Source organism: Nipponia nippon, unplaced genomic scaffold, assembly GCF_047370975.1.
Source record: "Nipponia nippon isolate SJK-2023a ecotype South Korea unplaced genomic scaffold, ASM4737097v1 scaffold_23, whole genome shotgun sequence".
Lineage (NCBI taxonomy): Eukaryota > Metazoa > Chordata > Aves > Pelecaniformes > Threskiornithidae > Nipponia > Nipponia nippon.
Window position 1 is genome coordinate 280,003 of NW_028262340.1, and position 24,476 is coordinate 304,478.

At 47.2% G+C, this 24,476-nt stretch overlaps 1 protein-coding gene across 2 annotated transcripts; it reads right to left on the minus strand.

Moving 5' to 3' along the window:
• Positions 1 to 4,297: 4,297 nt before the first annotated feature.
• HTR1D (5-hydroxytryptamine receptor 1D) lies at positions 4,298 to 19,846 on the minus strand. 2 transcript variants are annotated; one of them, XM_087760832.1, is made up of 6 exons: positions 19,750 to 19,846; positions 9,220 to 9,262; positions 8,380 to 8,424; positions 7,819 to 7,872; positions 7,571 to 7,611; positions 4,298 to 7,001 (listed from the first exon to the last, which is right to left on the minus strand). In XM_087760832.1, exon 6 carries the CDS (start codon positions 6,157 to 6,159, stop codon positions 5,023 to 5,025), a length of 1,137 nt encoding a protein of 378 aa, XP_087616958.1. In that variant the 5' UTR covers positions 6,160 to 7,001; positions 7,571 to 7,611; positions 7,819 to 7,872; positions 8,380 to 8,424; positions 9,220 to 9,262; positions 19,750 to 19,846; the 3' UTR covers positions 4,298 to 5,022. The 2 variants fall into 2 exon arrangements, with proteins under 2 accessions (XP_087616958.1, XP_087616959.1); XM_087760833.1 differs by lacking the exon at positions 8,380 to 8,424 and having other exon boundaries at positions 19,750 to 19,766.
• Between the last annotated feature and the right edge of the window lie 4,630 nt (positions 19,847 to 24,476).

The window sequence follows — 24,476 nt, forward strand, 5'->3', positions numbered from 1 at the left end:
TCTTCTCTGGGACTGTTTGCAATAGTGAAGGAATCTCAATCCACTGACCACTTAGAGCCAGCTATAAAGATACAGCAGGGAAACGTTATTTATTAGAACTCCTCACATAGCAGACATAAAGCATGTCCTCCTCTCCTTCTCTTGTTCTCTGAGACACTTTTCCCTGTGGTCTAAGCTACAAGGCACTGCAGAGGTCACTCAGACTGACATCTTTCAGGCTCCTGCTTCTGTGCCATCCTGCCCAGAGATTTTCTCTAACCAATCCTGCAACACAGTCTGAAAAAGAATGACAAAGTTGCAGCCTTCAATTGTACTGCCTTGGGAGGCTGGATCTGAGCAAGAGCATAGTGAAGAAGAAGGTGAACAGTCAGCATGGATTTGAAAAGTGTAAATCACACCTGACCAGTCTGATTGCCTTATACGATACATTTACTGGATTTGTGCGTGAGCAGAGAGGTGTGTCATTCACCTTGACTTTAGCAAGGCTTTCAACACTAACTCCCCCAATACCCTTGTATCCAATTTGGGATGTTGTGGTCTGGATGGGTGGACTGCCTGATAACAAGCAGAGTACTGGAGGGGGCTAACCTAGGACCTGTCCTGTTTAATGTCTTTATCGATGGCCTGGAGGAGGTGACAGAGTGCACTCAAGTCTGCAGATGACACTGAGCTGGGGGGTTCAGTGCATACACTCAGGGGGAGAGCCACTATTCGGAGTGACCTAGACAGGCTGGAGGAAGGGGCTAACAGGAACTTTATGAAATTCAACAGGGACAAATGAAAAATCCTGCACCAGGGAAGGAAGAACCCTTTCCGAGGATACAGGCTGAGGACTGACTGGCTGGGTAGCAGCTCTGCTGGAAAGGTCCTGGGGGTCGTGGTAGACAGCAAGCTGAACAGGAGCCAGCAGTGTTCCCTGGCATCAGAGGAGGCTATATTAGCAGACGCATAGCTAATAAATCAAGGGAAGTGATTATCCTGCTCTACTCAGCCATTGTTAGGCTACATCTAGAATACTGTGTCTGGTTTTGGGCCTCTTAGTACAAGAAAGACATACCTAAACCAGAGTGAGGTCAATGGATAGACACCAGAATGGTCAGGAGACTGGAGAACTACTTGCCCCAGGAATGCAGAGGGAGAAGCTGAACGAACCAGGCTTGCTCAGTCTGGAGAAGAGAATGGTGTGAGGGAACCTGACGGCAGCTCCCCCAGGCCCTATAAGGAACTGATTGGTGGGAGACTAAAAGAGAATAGACATAGGTTGAAAAAAGAGAGGTTTGAACTGGATATAAGGAAAATCTTTTTCACCATGAGGACAGTCAAGGACTGGAACAGGCTACCCAGGGAGGTTGTGCATCCTCATCCTTGGAAGGCTGAAGAAAACTTTGAGTAACCTGGTCTGATGTCACAGCAGGCCCAGCTTTGAGCAGGATATTGAACTAGTGACTTCCAGAGGTCCCCTCCAACCTGAATCACTCTGATTCTATGTGTTGCATGTCCCCAGACCTGAGCAAGGACTGACATCATTCCCTCTATCAGTATTCCTAATGAGATGTTGGCATCAGCTGCTCCAAGGCTCTGATTTCCAGGTTAGAACCAGGCATGAGGCCACCTGAAGGACACTGTGGAGAAGCTCCCTAAGTGAAATGCAGGCCAAAATTCCACATCATTTGGACAACCCAGTGACAGCCTTGCTGCCAAGTTTTTACAGGAACACTGTGACCTGAGGGCTCACTGCTACCGTGACATCCTGAAACTTGAGGTAGGAAGAGAATCAGTAGTTCATAAGGGACCTGGCTGGAAGGCAAGCCCTGCCTTAGGCAGCATGAAGCCATATGGTGGGAAGACCAGCCTATAGCTCCCAGCAGAGGCTGGTACAAAGCAGGAGGCACCAGCACTATGCTGGCCAGGCTGCTGGAGGGGAGGCAGAGAAACCATCTTTGATTCTTTTATTCAAGTCCCTGAGGAACCCAGACCTTCATTCTGGGTTCCAACTGTGATCTCAACTATCATTTACTTGGTTTGTCCTTTATCCGCTTGCCCTAGTTGGGTCTTTTTTTGTTTTCAAGCTGTAAAACAGATATGTTTGTGCCGTTAAAGCTGTGTGACACTCTTCCTGTACCCTGGGCCCCTCAAGTCACAGGGCTGTGCCAGATGAGCACAGAAGACAAAGGGGCCCAGAAAGCACAGGGTGCAGGCAGGATGAACAGCATCAAAAGGGCATCTGGGGAAGAGGAGGGAAAACTGCAGAGATACCCAAACCTTTGCCTGTAGTGTGAAAAAAGAGTCTGCAGGGATCCGATGACTTCTGGAAGTACACACTCTTCAGGCTGTGACTGTCTCCCAGGTTAAATTGTTGGGGGACAGGAAAGGCTTCCTGAGGGAACGAGAGGGTGTCATATCATGGGCACTCTCATCCTAGTGCTTATGCTATATGACTGCAGGAAACTTTCCAGGGTGCTCTTTGTTCTGGGGGTCAGCCACTGCTGGCAGCGCTGCTGGTTCATTTTAAAAGCAGTCTTGTCTTGCTGTGTCAATGTCAAACAGAAAGGCTCCTCCAAATCCTTGTACAGCTGGCAGAGAATGCAAAGAGCTCCAGTGATGTGGATCCAGGGGCATAAAGCCTATCTTTAAACATCGGCTCTTTAAACACGAGCTCAACGGCTGACTGAAACCCTGATGTGGGATAGTACTGTCCAGGAAGACCTGTATCGCCCAGACCCGTGATGAAAAAGATTATTCTAAAATAACACAGACTGTGTTCTCTGGGGGGGAATTAGCTGTTTGCTTGTCTCCTTTTGAAGATGCCAGTGTTCTGGAATATGCAATGTCTTGTGTTAAGCTAGGAGACCTTCCCCCAGTCTCCACAGATGGTTCTTTGAGTGATACGACCCTGCAGGATCCTGGAGTTGTATCTCTTTGAATTCATGTAGTCACATATGTCCCTTGCTGCAGGCCCAATATGAGACTGTATATCCCGTTATTCTAGCAGAGGTGGTTATACCAACCTTTTGTGATGCCTACATACCTCAGCTACCACCAGACCAACACTGGACTGGCGGTGCCGCACCATCTGTCCCACAATGGTAGAAGCTGCGAGCGGCCTGGATACAAGGATGACAGCCCAGAAGGGAGCCTGAAGCTCCAAGTTATACACTACCTCTTCACACAGGTTATGTCTATAACAGCAAATTAAATAGTGCCAGGGCCTGGCCTCAGGTGTGAGAACTCAGCTGTCTACACTAGTTAATAGTTCATGCCTTCCCCAATATGGCTGTGGCCCGTGTCAGCTCACGTCCCCTGGCAACGCACAAGCACAGTTCAGGAGTGAGCACAGGCGAGAGAACCACCACTGCCAGTGGGCACTCTGGACACACTCTGGAACAGACTGTGTGGACATGGCCAGGTAGTGCCACCATCAAAATCTCTTGAGCTGGACTGAGCTTGATCAGCTCACTCCTGGGAAGGGAGAGGAGCTGTGCCCCAACCAGGGCAGCCTCAATTGTGTACTGTCAGAAAGAGGACTACAATTCTGTGACCTACACAACTGCTCTGCCCGATTTCGCAGCATGTGGGTGGTCCTGGGGCATTACTTTATGGTAATATGCAGGAAGCTGCAAGACTATGCAGCAAATGCAAAGGAGAGGCTGAAGAGCTGTGGTGGACCTGGGCTGTGGTGGAGTGTGTTGGGATGGCCACAGTAGTGGATGGTGGAGATGAATTTGGGCAGGCTGAGAGATGGAAGGGCGGTCAGAAGGATGACAGGATAATCTTTCAAAGCAGTGCATGCTGCTCATGTGCAGTATGGACATGACGCTTCTGCTGTAAAATGACCAGAGACTCTAAAAAATTGAATGAAATTGGGCTGCACCACGTGGTGTGGTGCCCTGTCCGAGACTTCAACCAAGACCTCCATGTGCCAGCTTCCCACCTGCCAAAGGGGGGAAATAATCACAGAGACAGAGTAGTGCAGGTTAGAGGGGACCTGCTCCACTCTCCACAGCCCCAGCGGAGGGCCCCGACGTTGTGATCTCTGACAGATGTTTGTCTGAACAGTTCTTAAAGACTACCAGAGACAGCGATGTCACATCTACCCCAGCACCCTTAATTACTAAGAAAGTTTTCCTTGGTATGTCACTTCATTCTCTCCCCTCTAAGTCCCCATTTCTTGTCACCAAGGAGCGAACCTTCTGGCTCTTTTTTGAGGTCCCAGTCATTCCACACTGGCACTTAACCATATTTTCCTGTTTCAGTTTGTGCGTGCAAAAAATTAAATAACAGAAATATAAGATCGAGGTACTTTTCAATAATTTTCATGCTATTTATTTTGTAGTATTTCTGCACTGGCTGTTCTCTTAATGATAAAATGTGTAAAAATTATTTCAAATAAACTGTCTTCTTTCTACAGTCACCAAAAGCATAGCTTCAAATGCAGTATTTGTGAAATATCCACAGAACTTAGATATGCGCTATGCCTTCTATGCCCCGCTGCTTATAGTCAGGCTGTGTCACACGACTTCTGAAAAAGTTACAGGTTTTATCAATTTCAAATGGATAGGATACATGCCATAGAAAATGTAGACATCAGATCCTGTTCTCCAGAAACTTTCTCAGCCTACATCAATTGTTAATATTATACAGCAGAAATCCTGACATCCTGCAAATAAGCACACATTTTCCTCCTGCCAGGTTACAAAGGCATGGCAGAATTGGATAGTACGTGTCATCTCGTCATACTAACTCAGCTCTCTGGTTCACCCTCCTTCACTTGTTACAAAGCTTACTTCATGTGTTGATCTTATTTACACAAACAATCACTGCAGAGACCACAGACAGGTTCTGTTACGGGATATATCATTCCAGACAGAAAGTACCAAATTGCAGGAAGTTCCCAGTTACATGCACAGCACAGGGTAGCAGCAGAGAGGGCAATTACCACTCCCTACCTTAGGAATAAAAGCACAGAAAGTTGCCAGGTAGGCTGCAAGCTTGCGCAAGGGTCAGTAACACAACAGGAGAGGCTCAAGACGAACACTTTTTGAAATGTATTAGTTTTTGGAAAGCCTGTTTAAATTCTTCATTAAAAGCTGTATAAATGACTGGATTGATCAATGAGTTTAAGTAACCTAGCCATGTAAAAAAGTCCAGTAGGATGGGATGAAACCAACAAGCATCTTGGCAGATGGGTAGGACTAGGGACATGACAAAAAAAGGCAGCCAGCAGAAAATGAAAGCTCCCAGGATAATGCCTAAAGTTTTGGTGGCTTTCCTTTCTCTTGCAGCAGAAATTCTTTTCCTTTCCAGGACACTGTCTGCAAGTTTTATTTTAACATGATTGATAAATATTGGGGATCCGCCTGAATGGGAATGCCCTTCATGAAGGCTAGCATTAATGGAGCAGAGGGAAGACCCAGCAGAGCCAGTAATCAGGTGTGCAGTAGTAAAACGTTTCCCATATAATGAGGGTGGCTTCAGAATCCTGGATCGAGCTGCTACATAAATTCTACCGTACAATATCAGGAGGAGCACAGTCGGGATGTAGAAAGCTCCACAAGTGGAATAAATTGTGTAGGAAATTTGATCTGTGTTCACAGTGCACTTTGCAATTTCTTCATGAGCTTTCACTTGCCTCCAGAAAAACGGTGGCACAGAAATACTAATAGATATCATCCAGACCACGGCAATCATGAGCGCTGCTCGGCCAGCCGTCCGGCGTTTGGCATATTCCAAAGCATCTGTGATAGCCCAGTATCTGTCCAGTGCAATTACACAGAGGTGTAGGATTGAGGCTGTGCAGCACGTGATGTCTGATGATAACCAGATATCGCACAACACTTGGCCAAAGGCCCACGTGTGGGTGACAGTGTAAGCAATACTGATGGGCATTACTAGGACAGACACTAGAAGATCAGTCACTGCCAAGGAGCCAATGAGGTAATTTGCAGGTGTGTGGAGCTTTCTAGTCAGAAAAATTGTAATAACAACAAAAACGTTTGCAAGGATCGTTGCCAAAGTTATAACAGACAGAAGGACTGACAGTGAAATCTTCAGCCCTAATAGTGTCCTTTCATCCAAAGCCAGCGGCGTTTCAGTGAAATTTAATGACTTATTTGCCGAGCTCTGGAGAGAGAGCTCTGCTGAATGGTTATACTGAGTCATCCTCGGCTCCGATTTCACTTTTCACTTCCCAGTGTAATCTTTCTGGGACGATGAAGATGAACTTTTCATACTAGAGTCCAACACTGAAGAAATACTAACTTGTTGAAAACTTCAGCTTACACAGTAGATGAGGTACTCTCCTAAGCTAGATTTTCCATCACATCACATCAATGACATCATTGTTAAAGCAAAATGTTAACATAATCATCCAGACATGATTCTGGTGTATGACAATACAAGCGGTACTATAAGTGGTGGGAATTTAGGTGTTTTTCATTTTCATCTTGCAGATGATTAAATCATTCTTTATTATCTTTTATTCACACCTCCTTTCTGAACTAATCTTCTGCAAAGCTGCATAAATCAGTACTGAAGAGTGAGAGGCCAAAAAAGAAACATCTGGGCATGTAACTGATGCCCCTGTGCTTGGGACAAAGCTATCCTCAAGAGTATTTTCCCTTCCTCTCTAGTAGCTGAATGTCACGTTTTTGGTATTTATAAGGGACACTTTATTAGTAGAGTACCCAAGATATAAAACAATTCTGTCTGGATTCCTTCTGTAAACTTAATTTCTGCCGGATTTGTAAATCAAGACCTCTTTTTGAAAAGTGCAGAGCTCTGTTTTCATTTATTCCTCCAGATCATTCAGGTTTTCTCTTCAACATTCAGTCTTCAAATGCTGAAGTCAGGTGTTAGGTACCAGAATTCAATGCATTGGTGCTGAAGCTCACAGCATGTTCCAAGTACTGAGATGTTCCTGATCATGCACATGGTGAATGATTGTAATGACTTGTGGAGTGGTGATTCCCTCCAAAGAGGAAGAATAGACTGGTTAAGGGGATCTGGAAAAAGAAAGCAAATGTTTTAGTCTGGAATGGTGATACAAGAGTTGTGGAAGTTGAGGTATCACAGTATACAATCTACAAGCTTTCCATACTTTTCTTTAGATTCACTTAGTGTAACCTGAAATCTTTACAAACCTGAAGAAAACATCCTAAGACAGGTTTCCTTGAGACCTTCCACTCAGATCCACCCACGAGTACCAGAATGTCACTTACATTATGCCAGCCCAAGCTTTCTTGAAAGAGATACGAATATGGGTCATGAATGGAGGATGTTTACAAGTGAAACCTTTATTTCTGGCCAAAAAGTGAACAACAAATCTTCACTATCAGGCAGTGCTCAGCTAAAGAGCTCAATGCAATTCAAGATCCAAAGTGCAGTGAACAATTAACATCCTCCAAATTCTCTTTAGTGAGCAGGGATGCTACAGTTAATCTAGTTTCTCCGTGAGAAATTCCCTTTATCTTCTCTGTTTTTTTCCCCATACCTTTACCATCCCTTTAACTCTCTGACTCAGTAATAGCTTACTTCAGAGCTGTCACTTTTAGAGTCTAAGAAATCTCTTTACCTGAATGCTGGGCTGATCACACATCCCACGCAGGAGAAAATCTAAACCAAAAACACCAGACAGACTGATTAGCAATATTAAAGACAAGGACTGTATTACTTAAAAACAAAGCCAAATCCAATCTTGATTTCAGTTACTGAGAAAAGTGATCTCGAGCCTTTCCCATGTATTGCAAGTATCAGCCATTGTTCGGTGTTAGAACAATTCCAGCAATGTGAAAGAAAATGAAGTGCACATCACTCACCCACCTGTGTATGAACAAGCCTATTAGTAGTCCTATTGCTTCCAACAGCTGTCAGTCACTGTGGGAAAAAAAATCTGATGTGAAACATGGTATTTTCAGTCAAATGAACTAGTCTAGAGTTCAAATGAATTATTAATCTTCAACATACCAGTAAACAAGACAGCTTGACACTGGGAGAAAGGCTTTCTGAAACCAAACAATGCCTCAGCAGATACTGAGTTACTGAATTAATTTCTATAAAAAATGATGCTTTCCTGTGATGTGATCACCAAAGGAAAAGAACCGATTTTTTACAAAAATGCTCCAAGTCAAGTATTTATCATGCACTCAGAAAGAGCGCATTGGCCATTTCTGGCTCTGCAAATAAGGCTATCATGACTGAAAGTAATTTTCAAAAGTAACGCCAGGTCAGGTTTCTAAACCCCACGACAGACACATCTTGTAGGATTTCTACTGGGGTCCTCAAAACCTTAAGTAGCATATATTCTTAAGTTTAATAAAATCATGCACTCGTGCAGACAGAAAAAGTCTTTTGATTGTGAGTCTTTCACCAAGAAATACATACAGCACGTTGAGCAGCTCTTATCCCTTCTGATTGGCAGGGCGGCATCTGTCAGAGAGGCATCAAAAATCGTGCAAGGCAGCTAGTCAAGATTATTCATTGGTTTCAGATTAAACCAGATCATAAGCGCGCGTGGGCCTGACAGAATTTTTGTTCCCCACTTAGAGCTTTATTCTGGGTGTTCACTGTGCTGACATTAAAATATATTCCTCATGTGCTAAATTATCACCAGGGGCTATAGACTTAGGCAGAATAATTAGTCAAAATAATCCTTCCCTTACAAGCAGTAAGATGCCACTATGCAGTATAACGTATGGAACTGTAAATACGCAAAATTAAAAAACAACCAAACACAGTGTAGTATCTAAACAGAACCGTGATCCACTTCAGCTGGTTGGAAGCTCTTGGGCTCCGTGAACAGAAGTGGCAGGCAGCGCTCTGCTTGGGGATGTGCACAAGGTCAGACAGGGTGGTTGTAATAGTGTCTTAAAATCTATAGCCCCTCTATTGCAATGACTCATGCATCTGCTTAATGATATGACTTCATATACTATAACTAACTATTAAATCCAATGGACTACTGAGAACACAAAGTTACATGCTTACATATGTGTTTAGGAATCAGGGACTCTGAATCTACTTTTAAAAGTTTGTTTGAATGTACTTCCCTGCAATGCCCGTTTTAGGGACTCTTACTTAATTTGTGTGAGTTGATGATCACTACCATTGATATAATAAAAAAAAAAATGAGTAATGGGACTCCAGTTAGAATTAGTAATTAGGAATTTTAGTTACCATCTAGATAAAATTAATGTCTTCCCAATGATTTTTCAATTAAGTTACCTTTTACTCAAGAAAAAATCCTGAATAGAGGTAAATGATTTTCCTGTTGAAAAACAAAAAAAAGAAAAAAAAATTGTTTGCTTAAATGACACACACCGAAGAAAAATAACATTAAATCTCAAGCAGTCATTAAATTAAGTCAAGTACAAGGTCATATATAGTTGCATATTAAGGAAAACAGAACACAAACGCATAGACATACACATCCTGAAACACTGGGAGCCCAGAAGGAGAAAGAGGCTGTCCGGCATGTTCACCTGAGAGCAATGTCCCAGGGGGACGTGTGGCCCAGGCAGGGTTTACATGATCTCCGGAGCATGAGGAGGACTGAGTAGAACCTGATGATGTTATCACCTTTAGATAGTAGTATTGTCTTCAGTATGTGCAATTTACAGTCTGAATAATTGCAGGCCGTTAGCTGTGCTGCCTGCAGTTATGTGTAGAGTGCTGTAGGCATCAGCCCACATCATCCCTCTGGCCCCTCACCAGGCAGGGCATCGTAGGTTTTTCACCCGCACTTCTCAAGATGGAAATCCTCTCAGGTGAGTTGGCTGCATCACCACTGTCCTTGGCCCATCTCTTCTTGGTCTTCACCTGGTGCCCTTGGTCATGGGCTGTGGGTATTTTTTCAGTTCGAAGTGCCTGAAATAAATTGAAGGTGCTGTCACAGCCTACCAGAGCGAGGTTTTCACAGCACAGCACGTGACGTACAATGCATAGCTCGGGGTAAACTGCAGGGTTCTGTTGGATGCTTGCAGGCAAGGCTTCCTACAAGAGCAGTCAGGAACAGCATGGAGCAAAGGACGCCAAACCTGTCCTTGGTTTATCCACACTCCTGTCCCAGAGTGGCGTGTAGGTTTGGCATTTGGAGGAGGATGGGGTAAACTTAGACCCATGCAGTGACGATGATGAGAAACTGAGGCACAGAGTGACCCTGGAGTGAAGATATTTGAGAGTGATGATACAACCACAGCAAGCAGCACAGTCACCAGAGCCTCTTCTGTAGCCGGTGGGGAGAGAACGGCACCTCCTGACTGCAGGACCACCAGAGCCCAGGCCTGCCCTCTGCAACCGCCTCTCTCCTTCACCCTAGATGTGATCCGGGCTGACCACGTCCCTCATTTATACACCTCCAACAGTAGTGAAGGTTGCGTAGGGGAGGGACCTTTGGTCAGTTCCTGTGTCCCCACATTCAGTGGTTCCTGGGAAAGTCCAGGAGGTGAGGAGATGTGTAATAATGTCGTGATATCCTGGAGAGATTGGAGAGATTCTTTTTTGTTCATGAAAGAGAAGGAAAGATAACTTCATCACAGGAAAGAGTATTTAAGTGGAGAGACAATTTTAGAGAGTGCAGTGCTATTTAACTTAGGAGACAAAGAGAAAGCTCAGTTCAGGCTCTGGAAGGTGAAGTGAGGCACATATTCAATGTGAAAAGAGAACATGCTTAGGCTGTTGGTGATAACCGCTGGGACTGCTTCACACTTCGGGGTCCTTACTTAAAACCAGGTACTTCTTCTGAAAAGATGCTTTGTGTTCCAGCTCTGCGGTTTAACTAACGCAGCAAGGGCAAGGCAGCAGGAGAGGGTCTCTAGCCTGGTTAAGTCGGAGGAGAAACCAAGCGCCAAACTGTAACAAGGCCAGCAAACCTGCAAGCGGGCGGCTGCAGGGCACCGACAGCCCCTGAGGACGGCGTGCCATCGTGCGGGCTCTGCAGGCGTGGAGCTGCAGCCCTGCGTGGGGAGAGGCCGCCCCGGATCGCCGAAGGTGCTCAGTCCCGGGTGGAATGGAAGTCGTGACACACTTCTGTCCCCTCTGGAGCACAGCTACCGCTTCTGGAGAACAGGGTGATTCTTGCAAACAGCAATTTTATGGTGCAGCTGACAACAGTTTCTGACAACACTCAGCTGCAAAGAGAATGCAGTCCTGCAGATCTGTGTTGGAGTGAGGTAGAGTGTATACAAAAATGAGTATGTTGAAATGAGAATATGGAATTTGCTCTTTCACTGAATAGAACAGGGAAAAAAGAGAACAAGATGAAATGTCTTTTACTAAGTTGAACATTTCTTTTAAGTGCACACTGAAGTTAGAGGAATTAGAGAATTCATTCTCTCCCCTTGTAGCTGGGTCACAACCAGGGGAATTGCAAAGGGATGGCTGGGAACAGAGCTAAATTTTGGCGAACTACTAAAAATCCATTTGCTTTCCCATCTTTTTGTAACCGATTCTAATTTTTTATTTAAATGTGGAATCCACTGTCTTGCCAAAATAAAACAGGTATATTCTATCATGCTGAAACCCTGACCAGTAATAAAGCTACTCCCTGTGTGCGCTGACGAACACCAGATGGCACTCCTAACAGGAGTCACAGCTTCAAAAGCTACATCGCATAGGAGAGCTCAAAACAGGGAGAAATTTTTTAGTAAGTTCTTGCCTATTTCGGACAACGGACTCAAGCATGCAGCATAAGAGTGTCTGTGGAGCCCAACTCGGAGACGAGACCCCTGTTCAAACATCATGGAATACATTTAGCGGAAGCTATAGGAATCTGCCAGTCCATACATCATAATCAAATCAGGATGCAGCTTCTGGGAGAAAAACAAGGGAATGCCATAGTGTATTGCACTGAAAAATGAGATCCACAAAAAAGGTAGAGTCTGTGTAAAAGTAACAAATTGATAAAATCTGTAAAACGTAATGTGAGTAGGTTCACATGCACCAGTACAAAGGACTGGATATGCTGCAAAAGTAACCATAGTCCTAACCAGTTCCCTAGCTTTCAATTAAGCTGCCTGAAATACATGACATTTTGCAAAGGCTGTAAATAATATAGAATAAACCTGACAGGAAATAAAATATATATGTACCTTGCACAATAAAGTAGGGTTAGGCTGCACTGTGTACTGAAAAGACTGCCACATTGCCATCACAAATAAAGAAGAAAACTTATTGCGGGGATTAGTTTAAGAACTGTACTGGGAGCTTGGTTACTTGCTGTCCGTTATGCACAAGCTAACGTGCCATTTGAACTGACAGTTAGCACCTTAAAAAGAAAGCAGAATAATCTAGAATAGAAGTAAGTGTCCTCATAGGATGAGGAGATGATTTCAACATTGGCTACACAAGCTGAACTCAGAGCAAAACAAGGGGAATCTCCCAAAGTGTCCCTGTTGCCCTGAGACAAGCTGCTGTGTCCCCGGGGGAGAGCGATGAGCACAGCTGCAATCGCTCATTTGTTTCCCACTCAGGCAGGGATCGCGAGCTGGAAGGACGTCACAGGGTTTGGGAGAAGCCAAGAGCACCTGCAGGAAGCGGCAACCCTCGAGGCTACAGGAAAGCCATGCAGCACTTAGGGCAAGGTCCTTCTTTGCTCCCCTGTTCTCACCCACTGATGTGCATGGCAGTGACGGTTCCTCCGTCTCTGGCTCCAGCTCCTCCACTGTCTCACGCTCTGGCCAGGGAGGACTGAGCAAGGTTCAGCTTTGCGGGGCGCAGGACCACTTTTGCTGGCAGGAGGAAACAGGCACTGTGCACAGCCTCCGCCTCCTCTCCCCCTTCCACAGCCCTGAGCAGGGCTGTGTGCTGCGGGCTGACGGCACGGGCTCCTGCCCCCCGCACAGGCTCCCATTTGGCCGCTGCTCAGCGGGTGCCTCTGGCAGCACAGCGTGAAGGGTGAGCATCTCCTGCCTACGTGCCAGGCAGGCAGTGCACACACCTGCAGGCACCGGCCAGCGTAGCATGCGCATCTAGACACGTACCCAGCCCTGCTCACACCTCTGTGCATCTGGGGAGTAGTTTTCACTTACTGATTCCACCCTGACATTTTACACAGGATTCTGATTCCTGATTTTTGCAGGTACCTGCGTTAGTAGAATAAAAGATTAAAAATTCTTCAGACTCTGAGCTGAAGCGATAGGAGCATGAGTTTGCACCTGAATGTCTCGTGTTTAGGGAGTAGCAAGGCCACTGTGTTACTGGCTAGACTGGTTATTCTGATTATTCAAGATGCTTTTGAGATCTCGGGTGTACTTCGCATCAACACCAAACAAGTTTTTAATACTGGAACATATTTCAAGAAACAGAGCTCTAATACTTCAGTCTTAGCTAGTTTGCACCCTCCTGACCTTTCTTTGCTCTGAGATGTCTTGATCAGTATTTCTGATTTCAGTGTGCTGTTGCACTTAAGGAGTTGTCCAACCGATATGGGGAAATTACAAACCTCAAACACCATAAGTATAGATTAACTGTTGATTGATAACACTGTATTGTGTTAGTCATAGTACTATGAACTGTACGTTTTCTAAGCTTTGTATTAGAAAAAAAGTATTTTCTTTGCTTTATTACATTAGGTCTATACTGATGTATCAGTTCTGTTTGCTATGGATATGTGGTTATAAAATCGGTAATACGAGCACTGCTTTCAACATTCCTCTCCCTTCCCCCTACTTCACTGATGCATCACAAAATGACGAAGTTAAGGTGGGATTCATCGCAGTCCGCTTAGACATCTGAAACTCAGTCAGAGCTGGTCAGCCCCGACAGGCAGCTGAGCCCCGCAGGGCTGAGCATCTCCCTTCACTGACTGTAAGGGGAGCTGGTACAGAAGAGTTCATGCTTCTAGAGAAGTGACACTGCCTGTGTTCACTCCAGCATGGTTCATGCAGCAGAACTAAATCTCTAAGGCAAGGATTATTGTGACTATTTCAAGTAAATGAAGTATGCCTGTTTTGTTTCTTTGATATAGAGAACAGTACTCTACGTGATAAATTGTATACAAAACATTTCCCATTTTAAATAAGCAACTATGATAATTGGCAAGCAAATACTGGCAATGTTTAACACCTTCTCTCCCCTCTCCCCACCTTCTGTTTTTGCTCAGCTTTCAAGAAAGTATTGGTATTTTTTCTCTCTTGCCTTTATACACAGCCACCATGTATTAGCTATCTAACCCATTGCTAACTACCACGTTACAACTGCTGTTACACCTTATAACTAAATATTACTTATCAAAGAGAAGGGTTGGGATTTGCAGCAATGCTGGCAAATACTACACTGCAAAAACCCACTCTACAGTACGCTACCAATAATTTCTTTGGAAGGAGCAGGGGCCAGAGCACTTAGCTCTGGCATTACCTAGACTCCCTCAGCCATAAAGCCTCCAATGACAAACATGCACAATGCAAAATCTCTAATAAACTTCTTCTTTCTCATGTTTCCTCTCCCATATTATTTGAGGTCATATAATAAGTGGAATTGTAAGGGCCAATGAAATGCAGTGGGGTGCGAGATTGTAATGCAGACTGTGTCCAAGTGTCTGCAAAGTGGGACCTGGGACAAGCAAAGTGACATTGACTCTGATCTGGATGGTCTAACTGATGTAGAAGGCCTGACCTGGCACATCTGACATCTAAAGAGTGGTTAATTATCTCAGGCTCCCTGCAGGGAGATGACTTTTCCTTCCTGTCCTAGAAGCTTGTTTTAGGTGGTGCCCATTTCTTGCCAGTACCTGCAAAGGAAGCCTGGAGTGACTCTGGCCCTCAAAAGCCCAACGTGAACCTGTCAGCCTTGCCTGAAGCCTGGAAGCCGCGGTGGGCAGCAGGAGAGGCAGAGCAGGGACGGGAGATCAGTCAGGGGTCTCCCAGGTACCTGCCCCGAAGTACGGGAGCCCATTTAGAAACGGATGGGGAATCACTGTTACAGCTTCCCACAGAGTGCCTCCGGGCTGTTTTCAGAGGTGGGGACTTTTCCAATTGTTCAATGATGTTCTAATTCCTTTATTTTTAAGTCAACAAAATGTTAGCATTCATTCAATGGAGCAATGGGAATGAGGCTCATACTGAGCTCTCTGGAAAAGCCCAGTGCATTCAAAGAAGTCCTCAGTGCTCAAACCTTGGGACTTTTAAAATCAGCTGGAATCTCTAACGATAAATGCTGGAGAAGTTCTTGCAGGTCTCATCCAAACTATTCTTGCTCAGTTCAGCACTGCACTGTGCTCTGCAGATCACCCATTGGTGCTTTATTTAACCTGGTTTCAGTGTGCTCAGCCATTCCCATGAGACTTCGTCTCTGAGCACAGTGATCCACTAGGATTTCTCAGGGCCATCCATATGCACCAAGTTTCACTTTTACACTTTAGTCATTTTTCCTTGCCTGACCTTTTCTCCAGTCCAGAAGTCAAGAATAACATTTTTTCCAGAAAGTATCCTACAGCTTTGCCCGTAGAGGGATTTGGAAAGCCTTGGTTGATGTGCTAATATTTGCACTTAACTAAACAGTCAAGCCTTAAAAATACGAGCTATGATGGTAGAATTGATCTGCCTAACTATAGACATCTGATCAGAGCGCACCCCCTTACTGCCAACACAGAGAACGAGGGACCTTCAGAAGGCAGCACACTGACCTGCCATGCAGCCCTTCCTCACCTAGTAAATAAATTCAAAATGCACATCTGCAGAAACATGGTCTTACCCTTCTTGGAAGACGCACTCATTCACCCTGCTTCCCCTTACTCTCTCTCCTGGAGGCAATTCAGGAAGAAACTGGGAACAACTTTTGCTTGAATGACCTTGAGCTGGCAGCTAGATGTGTCAGAGGGCAGACGGGGATTTAACCTCCGCACACGCAGAACGAAACGCACAGCAATTCTGCTGTGATGGGAACAAGGAGGCCCAGGAGTTGGTACTTTCAGTAATGGTGTGGGTGATGAAGTGGACGGCACGCTTCAGCCGGTGACATGACACTGGAGGGGTTCCAGCACAGTAAGGAACAGGATTAAGAAGGTTAAATTTGAGTTTAAGAACAGGTGCAGGGTATTTAGTGCAGGTAGAAACGAGCAGCTGCCCTATGGTGTGATGGAGAGTAACCAGCGAGGGAAAAGCTCTGCATAGCGTAGGACCAACGTGCGCTGTCAGCGGTGTCTGTGAAACTGGACCCCGGCAAAATGGCAAAGACCTTGGTAGATGTGGAACTAGGAATAAGACCTCAAATAGATTTTGTTCTGTTCCCCTTGGACAAGGCCAAATAGGAGCCCTGTGTTCAGCTTTGGGCACTGTTCCCACGAAGATACGGACCACGCAGGAAGCGATCAGAGGAAAAGCAGTGAGAATCATCAGAAAAGCAAATGTATGGGAATAAACTGAATGACTAGGGATGTCTGGGCTAGAAAGGACACAGCTGAAGGAGATGTTCAACAGTCTTTATATGCATGAAAGCCTGCTGCAGAACACGAAGGAATAGTCCGTTCCCCATGGCTGTGACTAATATCACTGAAAGGAGAGGGATTTAACTGCAGCAAGGAAGACTGAGCCATTAGGAAAGCCTTGCAGATGGTAAGGGCAGTGAAACTATTAAAGTATGGCTTGGGGACACTGTGACATCTCCATCACAGAAAGTCTTTAAGGACAGGTCAAACAATCTTTTGGGAATGTGATTTCCAATAACCAATTCAGCACTGGGGAAGCAAAATGGATCAGACAAGTCTGCCCTGTGTAAAATGGTGCAAAACAGAAGAATTTTTTTGACTGCAATACAGTGTAAACTCAAAATGAACACAAACCCAAGACAGCGCAAGCTTTGCAGAACATCACAGTTCAGATCGGGAACTGGCTCAGGACTCAGCACTGGGGTACCGTGGTGCTCCACATGGGCAGAGGAATTACAATAATTTTTATTGCCTTCAAGCACAGACTGGTGAGGAATGACAGAGCTGCTTATAACAACTGTCACTGGGCGTCACTGGGGCACCAGAGCCCCCAGCCTCCACCATTTCAGAGCAGGGACAGGAGGAAGGAACTCCGGTGATTGTGCCAGGTAGGAGCACTGCACCAAAACGTTCTCTTGACAGGCGACCGCACCAACCCCAGCAGCATTTTTCACATCTCCCTGGCTTTCTGAGTGCTGCTCCCTACTAATTTTCTACCCTCCTTTCTCACTGCCCTCTGAACTTTGTTATACTCCTCTGCCACCTTATTCACTTTCTAGGATACAGACACAAGGTCCCCTGACATGCAATGCTTGTTCCTTTTATTCCTGAACATTTGTAAGGCACTACGAAGTAGCATTCCCATATATGACCTGTTAAGAGCTCTCCAGGTATAGAAATGTAGGCAAATAAGAAGCTGAGTAGTTATTGCTACAGTATTTATGGCAAAGATGATGCTTATTTGTCCCCTGGTTTAGAGTAAACTCCCCTAGCCACCTCAATTTCAATGACCTCAGATAAGGTAAAATTGCTAAATTCTCCTCTGCACAATGTCCGTGCTCATACAGGGTCGGTAATGGGCAGGCTGGGAGCTGGCAGGACAGACAGAAGGAACATCTCAGATATCCGAGTCCTGCACTGCAACCCTGGGGATCATGGAGGGTCGGTCATAGCTTGCGTGCGCTCCGAAGGTTGTCTCTCTTTACATGCATCTCCGAGTGCATCGCCAAGGGGGCAGCAAGGAATCTTTGCTCAAAAGGCGGAGGAAAGACCAGTCGGTTTTTTACGCTAACTTTTCATATCAGGATGGTTCCCCTCAGAGCTGTATGTAGGACAACTCTAGCTAGGCAAACGGCTCCAAGACGACCGCATTGCCTTGCTGCGTACATGCCAGAAGAGCGTTATCGTTGACATTGTTTTTTGTTCCGCATTTAGGCAAGGACAACGCACCGCCATCATCCTTACCTGTGTTAGACACTGAAAGTAGCCAGGCCCCTCACATCTTCCTGCATTTTGACATGTCTCAATTTAAGAAATACACTTCCCAGATTTCTAAGAAAGCTGCAAACCAGCATTGTTCACACCACAGAGAAGCTTTGATTTTTTTTATTTCCTTATTCTCTGCCATTTACTCACACATGCTTGCATTACATGTGCTCAATGTCTATCTCTTCCCAGCCCATCAGCAGTGTGATATAGAGAGTGACCATCAGCTGCAAAGGAGAGAGAACAATCTGTGATTTCAGGAAACACGGATGAGTGATGGCTGGTGAGGATGTACGCGAGAGCGTCAGGATCTGCGAGTAAATGGGAAAACCAGAAAATGTCACAGGCAACATGAAAAACAACAGATTGGCAATTTGTTTGATATTTGTTCATTTTAATATTTGAGAAGCATGCATGATGTACAGCCTAAATCCTTTGTTATGATGCCACCTTGACTTTGGGGAATATGTGAAACGCAAAAGCAAATCTGTTTTGAGAAACCTCGCAGATCCCAGCCATTGCTTCCTGGGATAATCTGTTTCATACTCCATTGCCAACAGTTCCTGCGATGAGGAAGTTACCACTACTGGCAGAGCAACTCCCACCACTCTGAAGTCAGCTGTCCACTTAATTTTGCAAAGGAAGTTTCTTCCTTGGGGTTTACATCAGGCTCACAACTGGGAAAGGGAATATCTTTGGCTTTTTGGAGAAACGTTATTCTCCTTGAAGTCCTTGTTCAAGTCTTGTGCATTGCTGCCCACAGTGTCCTGGAAAAATCAGGACCGTCTCATGATTGCAGGGCAGTGCTGGCAGTCCTTGTCCTTGGCCGGCTCCTGCTCTTTGCTGTAGTACCAAAGCTCATCCCAAAAGTGGCTGACATTCATCATGTGCTGCGACGCGTGACGTGGTGGCAGTCCAGTGGCTACGAGTGAGAAAACGGTGGGCTTTGCCCTGGAAATCCTGGCTTGCACCCCAGCAGGTATATGAGCACGGAAGGGTGAGGACTGCAGGAGTACAACGTTACAGTGTAGACTCCTGGCTTTGTGCTAGCACCTAAAGGGAGGTGACATTTGGTCACCATCATACCCGAAGCAGGAGTGAGGAAGAAGCCAGGCAGCTGGGTCACTCGCAGTATACAAACCAGGATGGTGTGGGATGATGCTGGGACAACCGTAACAAGCCAGATCTCAGGGCCACGGTCACCCGAAGCTTTCCCCAGAGCAATCCACGTAAATTTACACTTTTAAAGTGGTCCCTCCATTTACCCAGTATCATGCTACACCTGAGGAAGAGACCTGCAATATCCATTTAAAACTGTGCATTGCCTGTGAGAGCAAAGCCCCCCTTCAGGATAAACTTGCACGACGAACGCCCAGCTCCGGCGCCGGTCGGGTCCCCGCGCTCCGCGGGGGCTGGGGAGGGCGATGCCGCCGCGGGAGCTCCGCTCGCCCCCGCCGCCGCCGCCCGCCGAGCCGGGGCGATGCCGCCGCAGGCCCCAGCCTCCGTCTCCCGCCCCCCCGCTCCCCGCGCCGGCCCCGGCCTCCAGCGGCAGGTCCCGGGCCGGCGGCCAGCTCGTCCCCGGAGCCGCCGGGGCGCGGTCCGGCCGCGATGCCGGGGCGCCGGCGGGGAAGCCCCGAGCGCCCCTTCCCCGCCGGCGGGGCCGCGGCACCGGCAGCGCGGGGCGGCCCGGCGGGCTCCCGCCCTGGGAACCAACTTCAGCCGGGGCCCCGCGGGCGCCCCCCGCCCGGCCGGGCCAAACGGCGGCGGGAGCCCGCCCCGTCGGCGCGGAGGCATCGCCCGGCAGTCGCCCCGGCATCGCCCCGCGGCCAGCACTCGCCAGCACTCACCTGCCGTCCCCGCCGTCCCGCGCCCGCCCGCTCTCGCCCGGCTCCGGCAGCGCCCGCCCTAAATACCGGCGGCCCCGGCGGGGCTCGCCTGCGCCGCCGCCGCCGCGCGTCCCGCGCCGCTCCGCGCCGCTCCGCGGGGCCCGGCCGCTCCCCGGGCGGCGGCGGCGGCGGCGGCGGCTCGCTCAGCCCCGGGGGCCGGGCCGGGGCAGCGAGGGGCCCCCGCGCCGCCAGCGCCACCGGCCGCGGCCCCGCGGGAGGCGCCCACGCCGCCTGCGAGGGGACCCCCGGCCCCGGGGGGGGGGGGGGGGGGCGCCGCGGCCCCCCTGCCCCGGCGCGGGGGTGGGGATGGGGGCGCACCCCTCCTCGGGGGTGGCTCTCGCACCGGACCCCACTGCGCCCGCCTGGGCCTTGTGCCCGGTGCCCTGAAACAGCGCTCCGGCAGGCTGCGGTGTCGGAGACCCTGCCGGTATTTCAGGCGATTTGAAGATAAATAACGAAGCAAGATGATGCTGATGCCCTGCAAGGGAAGAGGGGCACCACCCATGGCCGAGCGTGGCTGTGGGCTGAGAGCTTCGCTGGCCAGGCTTGACCAAACCGCTGCACCTGGGTCGGCTTGCCTCCAAGGCAGGGCTGGCGGCCCCGCCGGCAGGGCAGGCCTGCACCCAGAGCTGAGAGACCCAGCGTGTTCGTCCCAGCTCTTCTGAGAGATGCAGTTAGTGGGTTTTAACTGTTTTTAGTCACTGCTGATAAATAAAATCTGTTTTTTCAGAGAAGCAGTAACTTTGTTCATGCTAGACAAAACATTTATAGAAAAGCAATTCAAATAGAGCCAAGGTCTTGAAAGAGCAATGCTGAAGTCACAGCCCCTTTGCAGTATCGTTTGGCCTTAAATAGATTTTAAATTAGCCATTGCCAACCAGCTGTCTCCCTTTCCCTCTGGCAGCTAATTTACATATTGGATTATTTTCAAAAAACAGATAATCTCATGATTTTTGAACACTTACTGCTGCTGATAGCCAGGCTCTGCTGTCGACACCAGGTTGTCTCCGTGTGACGGGTTGAAATTCATTAACGCCCAAAAGGTTCGTGAGGCTGAGCCCCGGTCTGCGGCGGCTGCCCTGAGGTCAGCCTCCGAAGAAATGTCCTGCTCTCTCCAAACATTTTAGAGGGCTTTGTCCCAACTTCAGCACCTCAAATAGCTGGCCGCTCCCAGGAACAGCAGCATCGCATCTATTCTCCATTGCAATTTAGGACTTAGACCATGTTTTTAAACCCAAGGAGGCTGGGTATTGTGTAAGTCATAAAGCTACAGACTTGCTTTAGAATGGGAGGAAAATGGGGGCTTTTCAAACTGCACCTCTGTGGGGTGAATATACAAGAAATCATCATTCCCTGCAGCATCCCTTCACTTCCAGGCTGGGAAAGGACACGTGGTGAGTCTTTTGAGCCTCCAGAATTTCCCAGAGACAGACTGAGACAAGTATAGCTACAATAGCTTTTCTTCGAAAGTCTAGAGAAGATGCCTTTCAGTTTATTTTCCTTCCAAACAACGTGGGTGTTGTTTCATGGGTGGAAATGCGTTTAGTGTGATAAAATGTGCAAGGGAAGAGGTTGGCTCTTTTCTATCTCCAACTGAGGAATAAATCCCACCCTCAGGGCAAGAGCTACTTCAGGGAATCCTGCAGAGCCTTGCAGCAAGGAGCGCGAGCTGGTCTCGGGCCTGTGGCCACCCCGAGCCAGCTACTGCTGGCCCGCCAGCCACCAGCGGGAGCGGGGAACTCGCGTGCCGTAGGCAGAGGCCAGATTCCTCATAGCATGGGGAAAACATCGGTGTTCTCCCGTGCCGGGGCTTCACGGATGTTAGATCACAACCATTAGTTCCATGCAGAAAAATGAAGTGTCTGGTGGCTTTCCTTAGGCTGACTGGAGAAACCAGAGAGAACTTTGGGGTGCAAACTGCTCTTCAGATATTAAAAAAAAAAAGAAAAAAATACATTTTTCTTCTCCCTCTGACTTTGATCATCCAGACACTCTCTTGCCTAATAACAGCTCTAGCTCATTTCACTCGTGCTTTATAAGGTCAAAATCAGTGTTGTATTTAATATCCTGTGTTCAATGTCCTGCTTAGAAAAATAATGCAACTATTCTTTTTTGAGTTATGTTATCTTTTTTTTTTTTTGGTGGGGCAGGTGCACAGAGAGAATTTGTGCACATGTCCAGAGATAGTATGAATGTGCACCAGTAAGACAGGCAGATCCACAGATAAAGGAGCCTTTGAAACAAGTCTACGCTTTGGTTTAACACTAAGAAGAAGAATATAGCTGTGTTGGCAAGGCAGACAGAGTCACAAAAAGGGTGGTGGTGATGCTCAGCCTCCAGACGCCTGCGTTGGAGCAGTTGTAGCTGTACATCGGTGTAGCTCAGGTACATTTGCAACCAGTTGGTGCTGAGGCAGGTCCTTTGGAGAAGATCTGGGCTTTTCCTTGGGCTGTGGGACACAAACACAGCTCTTACTGAGTTTCTTCCTTGCATCCATTTATTTGACTTTCACGTGGCTGATTCCATTTTTCCCTTTCAAATTGAGCCCATCTCAGCAGTCCTACCTCTCTGATTTTGTTTCCTATCATGCATGACACTAAGAATTTCTCACCACTGTTTCTCACAGCTTAATAATTTCCTCAGCAGTCTGAGCCAAGGTCACGATGCGGCTGAGCCTTGGGTCCCTGGGCCACTGGGAGGGGGTAAAGGCCACAGACACGTTACAAGGAGAATGAAACCTCATTCTTCAGAATCTGGAGTGCGTGCCTCACCAGCATTGGCTAGGGTGTTGATTGCCCTGAGGTGGTGAAGTGCATCTCCTGGGTGCTGGATTTCAAAGGGCTCAGGTTTTTATTCCCTTGCTGCAGAAGAAAGGCTGAAAACTTAAGATTTTCACAGTGTGGGAAACAGTTTCCTTCCTTGGTGTAGCTGGAAGACAATCAAAGACAACACGGATGCTTTCCTTCCCAAGGGTAGGAGAGTATTGGCTGTCCAGTCTTAGGACTGAGCCCAGGATCTTTGGTTCTGAGCCCTGCTCTGGCTTGAGCTAGCTCAAGATCAAACAAATGTATTAGAGTGCTGTTGCTTCCCCTACTGTGACTACCGTGACTCCCCGGGGAAGTGAGATGATGATTAATTATAACGTTTTCAGACATGCTAGGGGAGTGTTTGTACTTGTTTGAGCTGACAGGAGGGGTGGCAATCGGTAATAAAGCGCTCTGCAGCACCGTGCATATGCACAAACTGGCCTGTTTCTGGTTTACTTAAAGACTTCTGTGTTATACTGAACACCAGCACCACTCACACAAGTGGAGACAAAAACAGATACTGCAATTATTTTGCTGCCCTGGTTGAAGCTCTCCAAGAACTGGAAACTATCTCAGGCATGTCTCTGCTGGCGAAGTCGCATCGCCCAGCGGATGCGAAGGTCAGCGGACAGAGCAATTCAGGTGAATTCTGAACAGCATGGAAACCACCACCACCTGAATTCATCCACCTCGGGAGAAGGGAAATGACATGAAAATGGCTATGGCCTGGACGGTGTCCAAGTAAAAATACCTCCTTCCTCATCAGCGGCGTGGCTCCCTGTGGATGTATCACAGTCAAATCCATTGCTTATGTGAACAGAGATAATGCTTTTTCCCGCTGCAAACCTTGCCAAGCCCAAACTAGAGAAGAACGGCGGGGGCTGATGTCATCCTGAGAACTACAATAAGTACCTCAAAACTGATTTTGCTCACTGTTAAACTATGGGCAGAACACTAATACATAGGACCCTTCTAATTTTCAGCCTAATTTTGCCCATTACTAGTTTACATCCATTTTTTCTGCATCCAGTGGTGTCCTTCCTTGAGGTTCGCCCTTGTGATTAACCAACTAACTCGATTTTGAGTCAACAAAATGTACTGGCTTCTTGTCAAAGAAATTTACTTTGGCTAAGGAAGGCAGATGCATCAAGTGAGGTCCCTCCTTTTGGTTCAGGAATTATTTTGGTCTTTGGTATTTCATGTTACCTCACTTCTAACATTGAAAACTGAATTAAAGACCCGGACCTTCCAAAAAAGGAGGAAATTCACAGTACTTACTTTTCCTGCATGAGTCATTTTCCTCTGAATTCCACGTTTTTGTCACATTCCAAACCTCACAGTTAGACGCCGGCATATGGAGAGTTCTTCAGGCACTGCTTCTCTACAGAAGGTGTATTTTGGCTTTACAAAGCTTTATGCTCAATCTTGCAAAGGACTATAGCCCAGAGCCCGATCTGTGCTTCCTGCTCCTGAGGCTCCTCACTCTCCTTTCTCTGTATCAGGCAGAGAAATGCTCAGAAATTGGTACAGTATCAAAACACAAAACCTGTCTTATAATTGCTAAGGTAACTTGTACCAGAGCCTGGAGCTGCTTTACAGCTGCCTTCCCCAAAGCGTGACTTGAACCTGTTTGAACTTTCTGATCGATCCAAAAGATGGCTGAGGAAGGCAGCCAGCTTCCAAGAACTTGGGTTTGCTCACTGAAGCTCCATGAGGTCACAGGCCTTATTTACACATTAAAAAGTAATTCTATTACAGGTGAACAGTAATCTCCTTCCTCAGGGGAGAGGAAGTTTCTATCGGCACTGTTCTTCCACGGACTTAGTGAAGCATTTTTCTGGACAGAGTATGGTGCTGGCATCAGGGCTGGAGACAACCCAC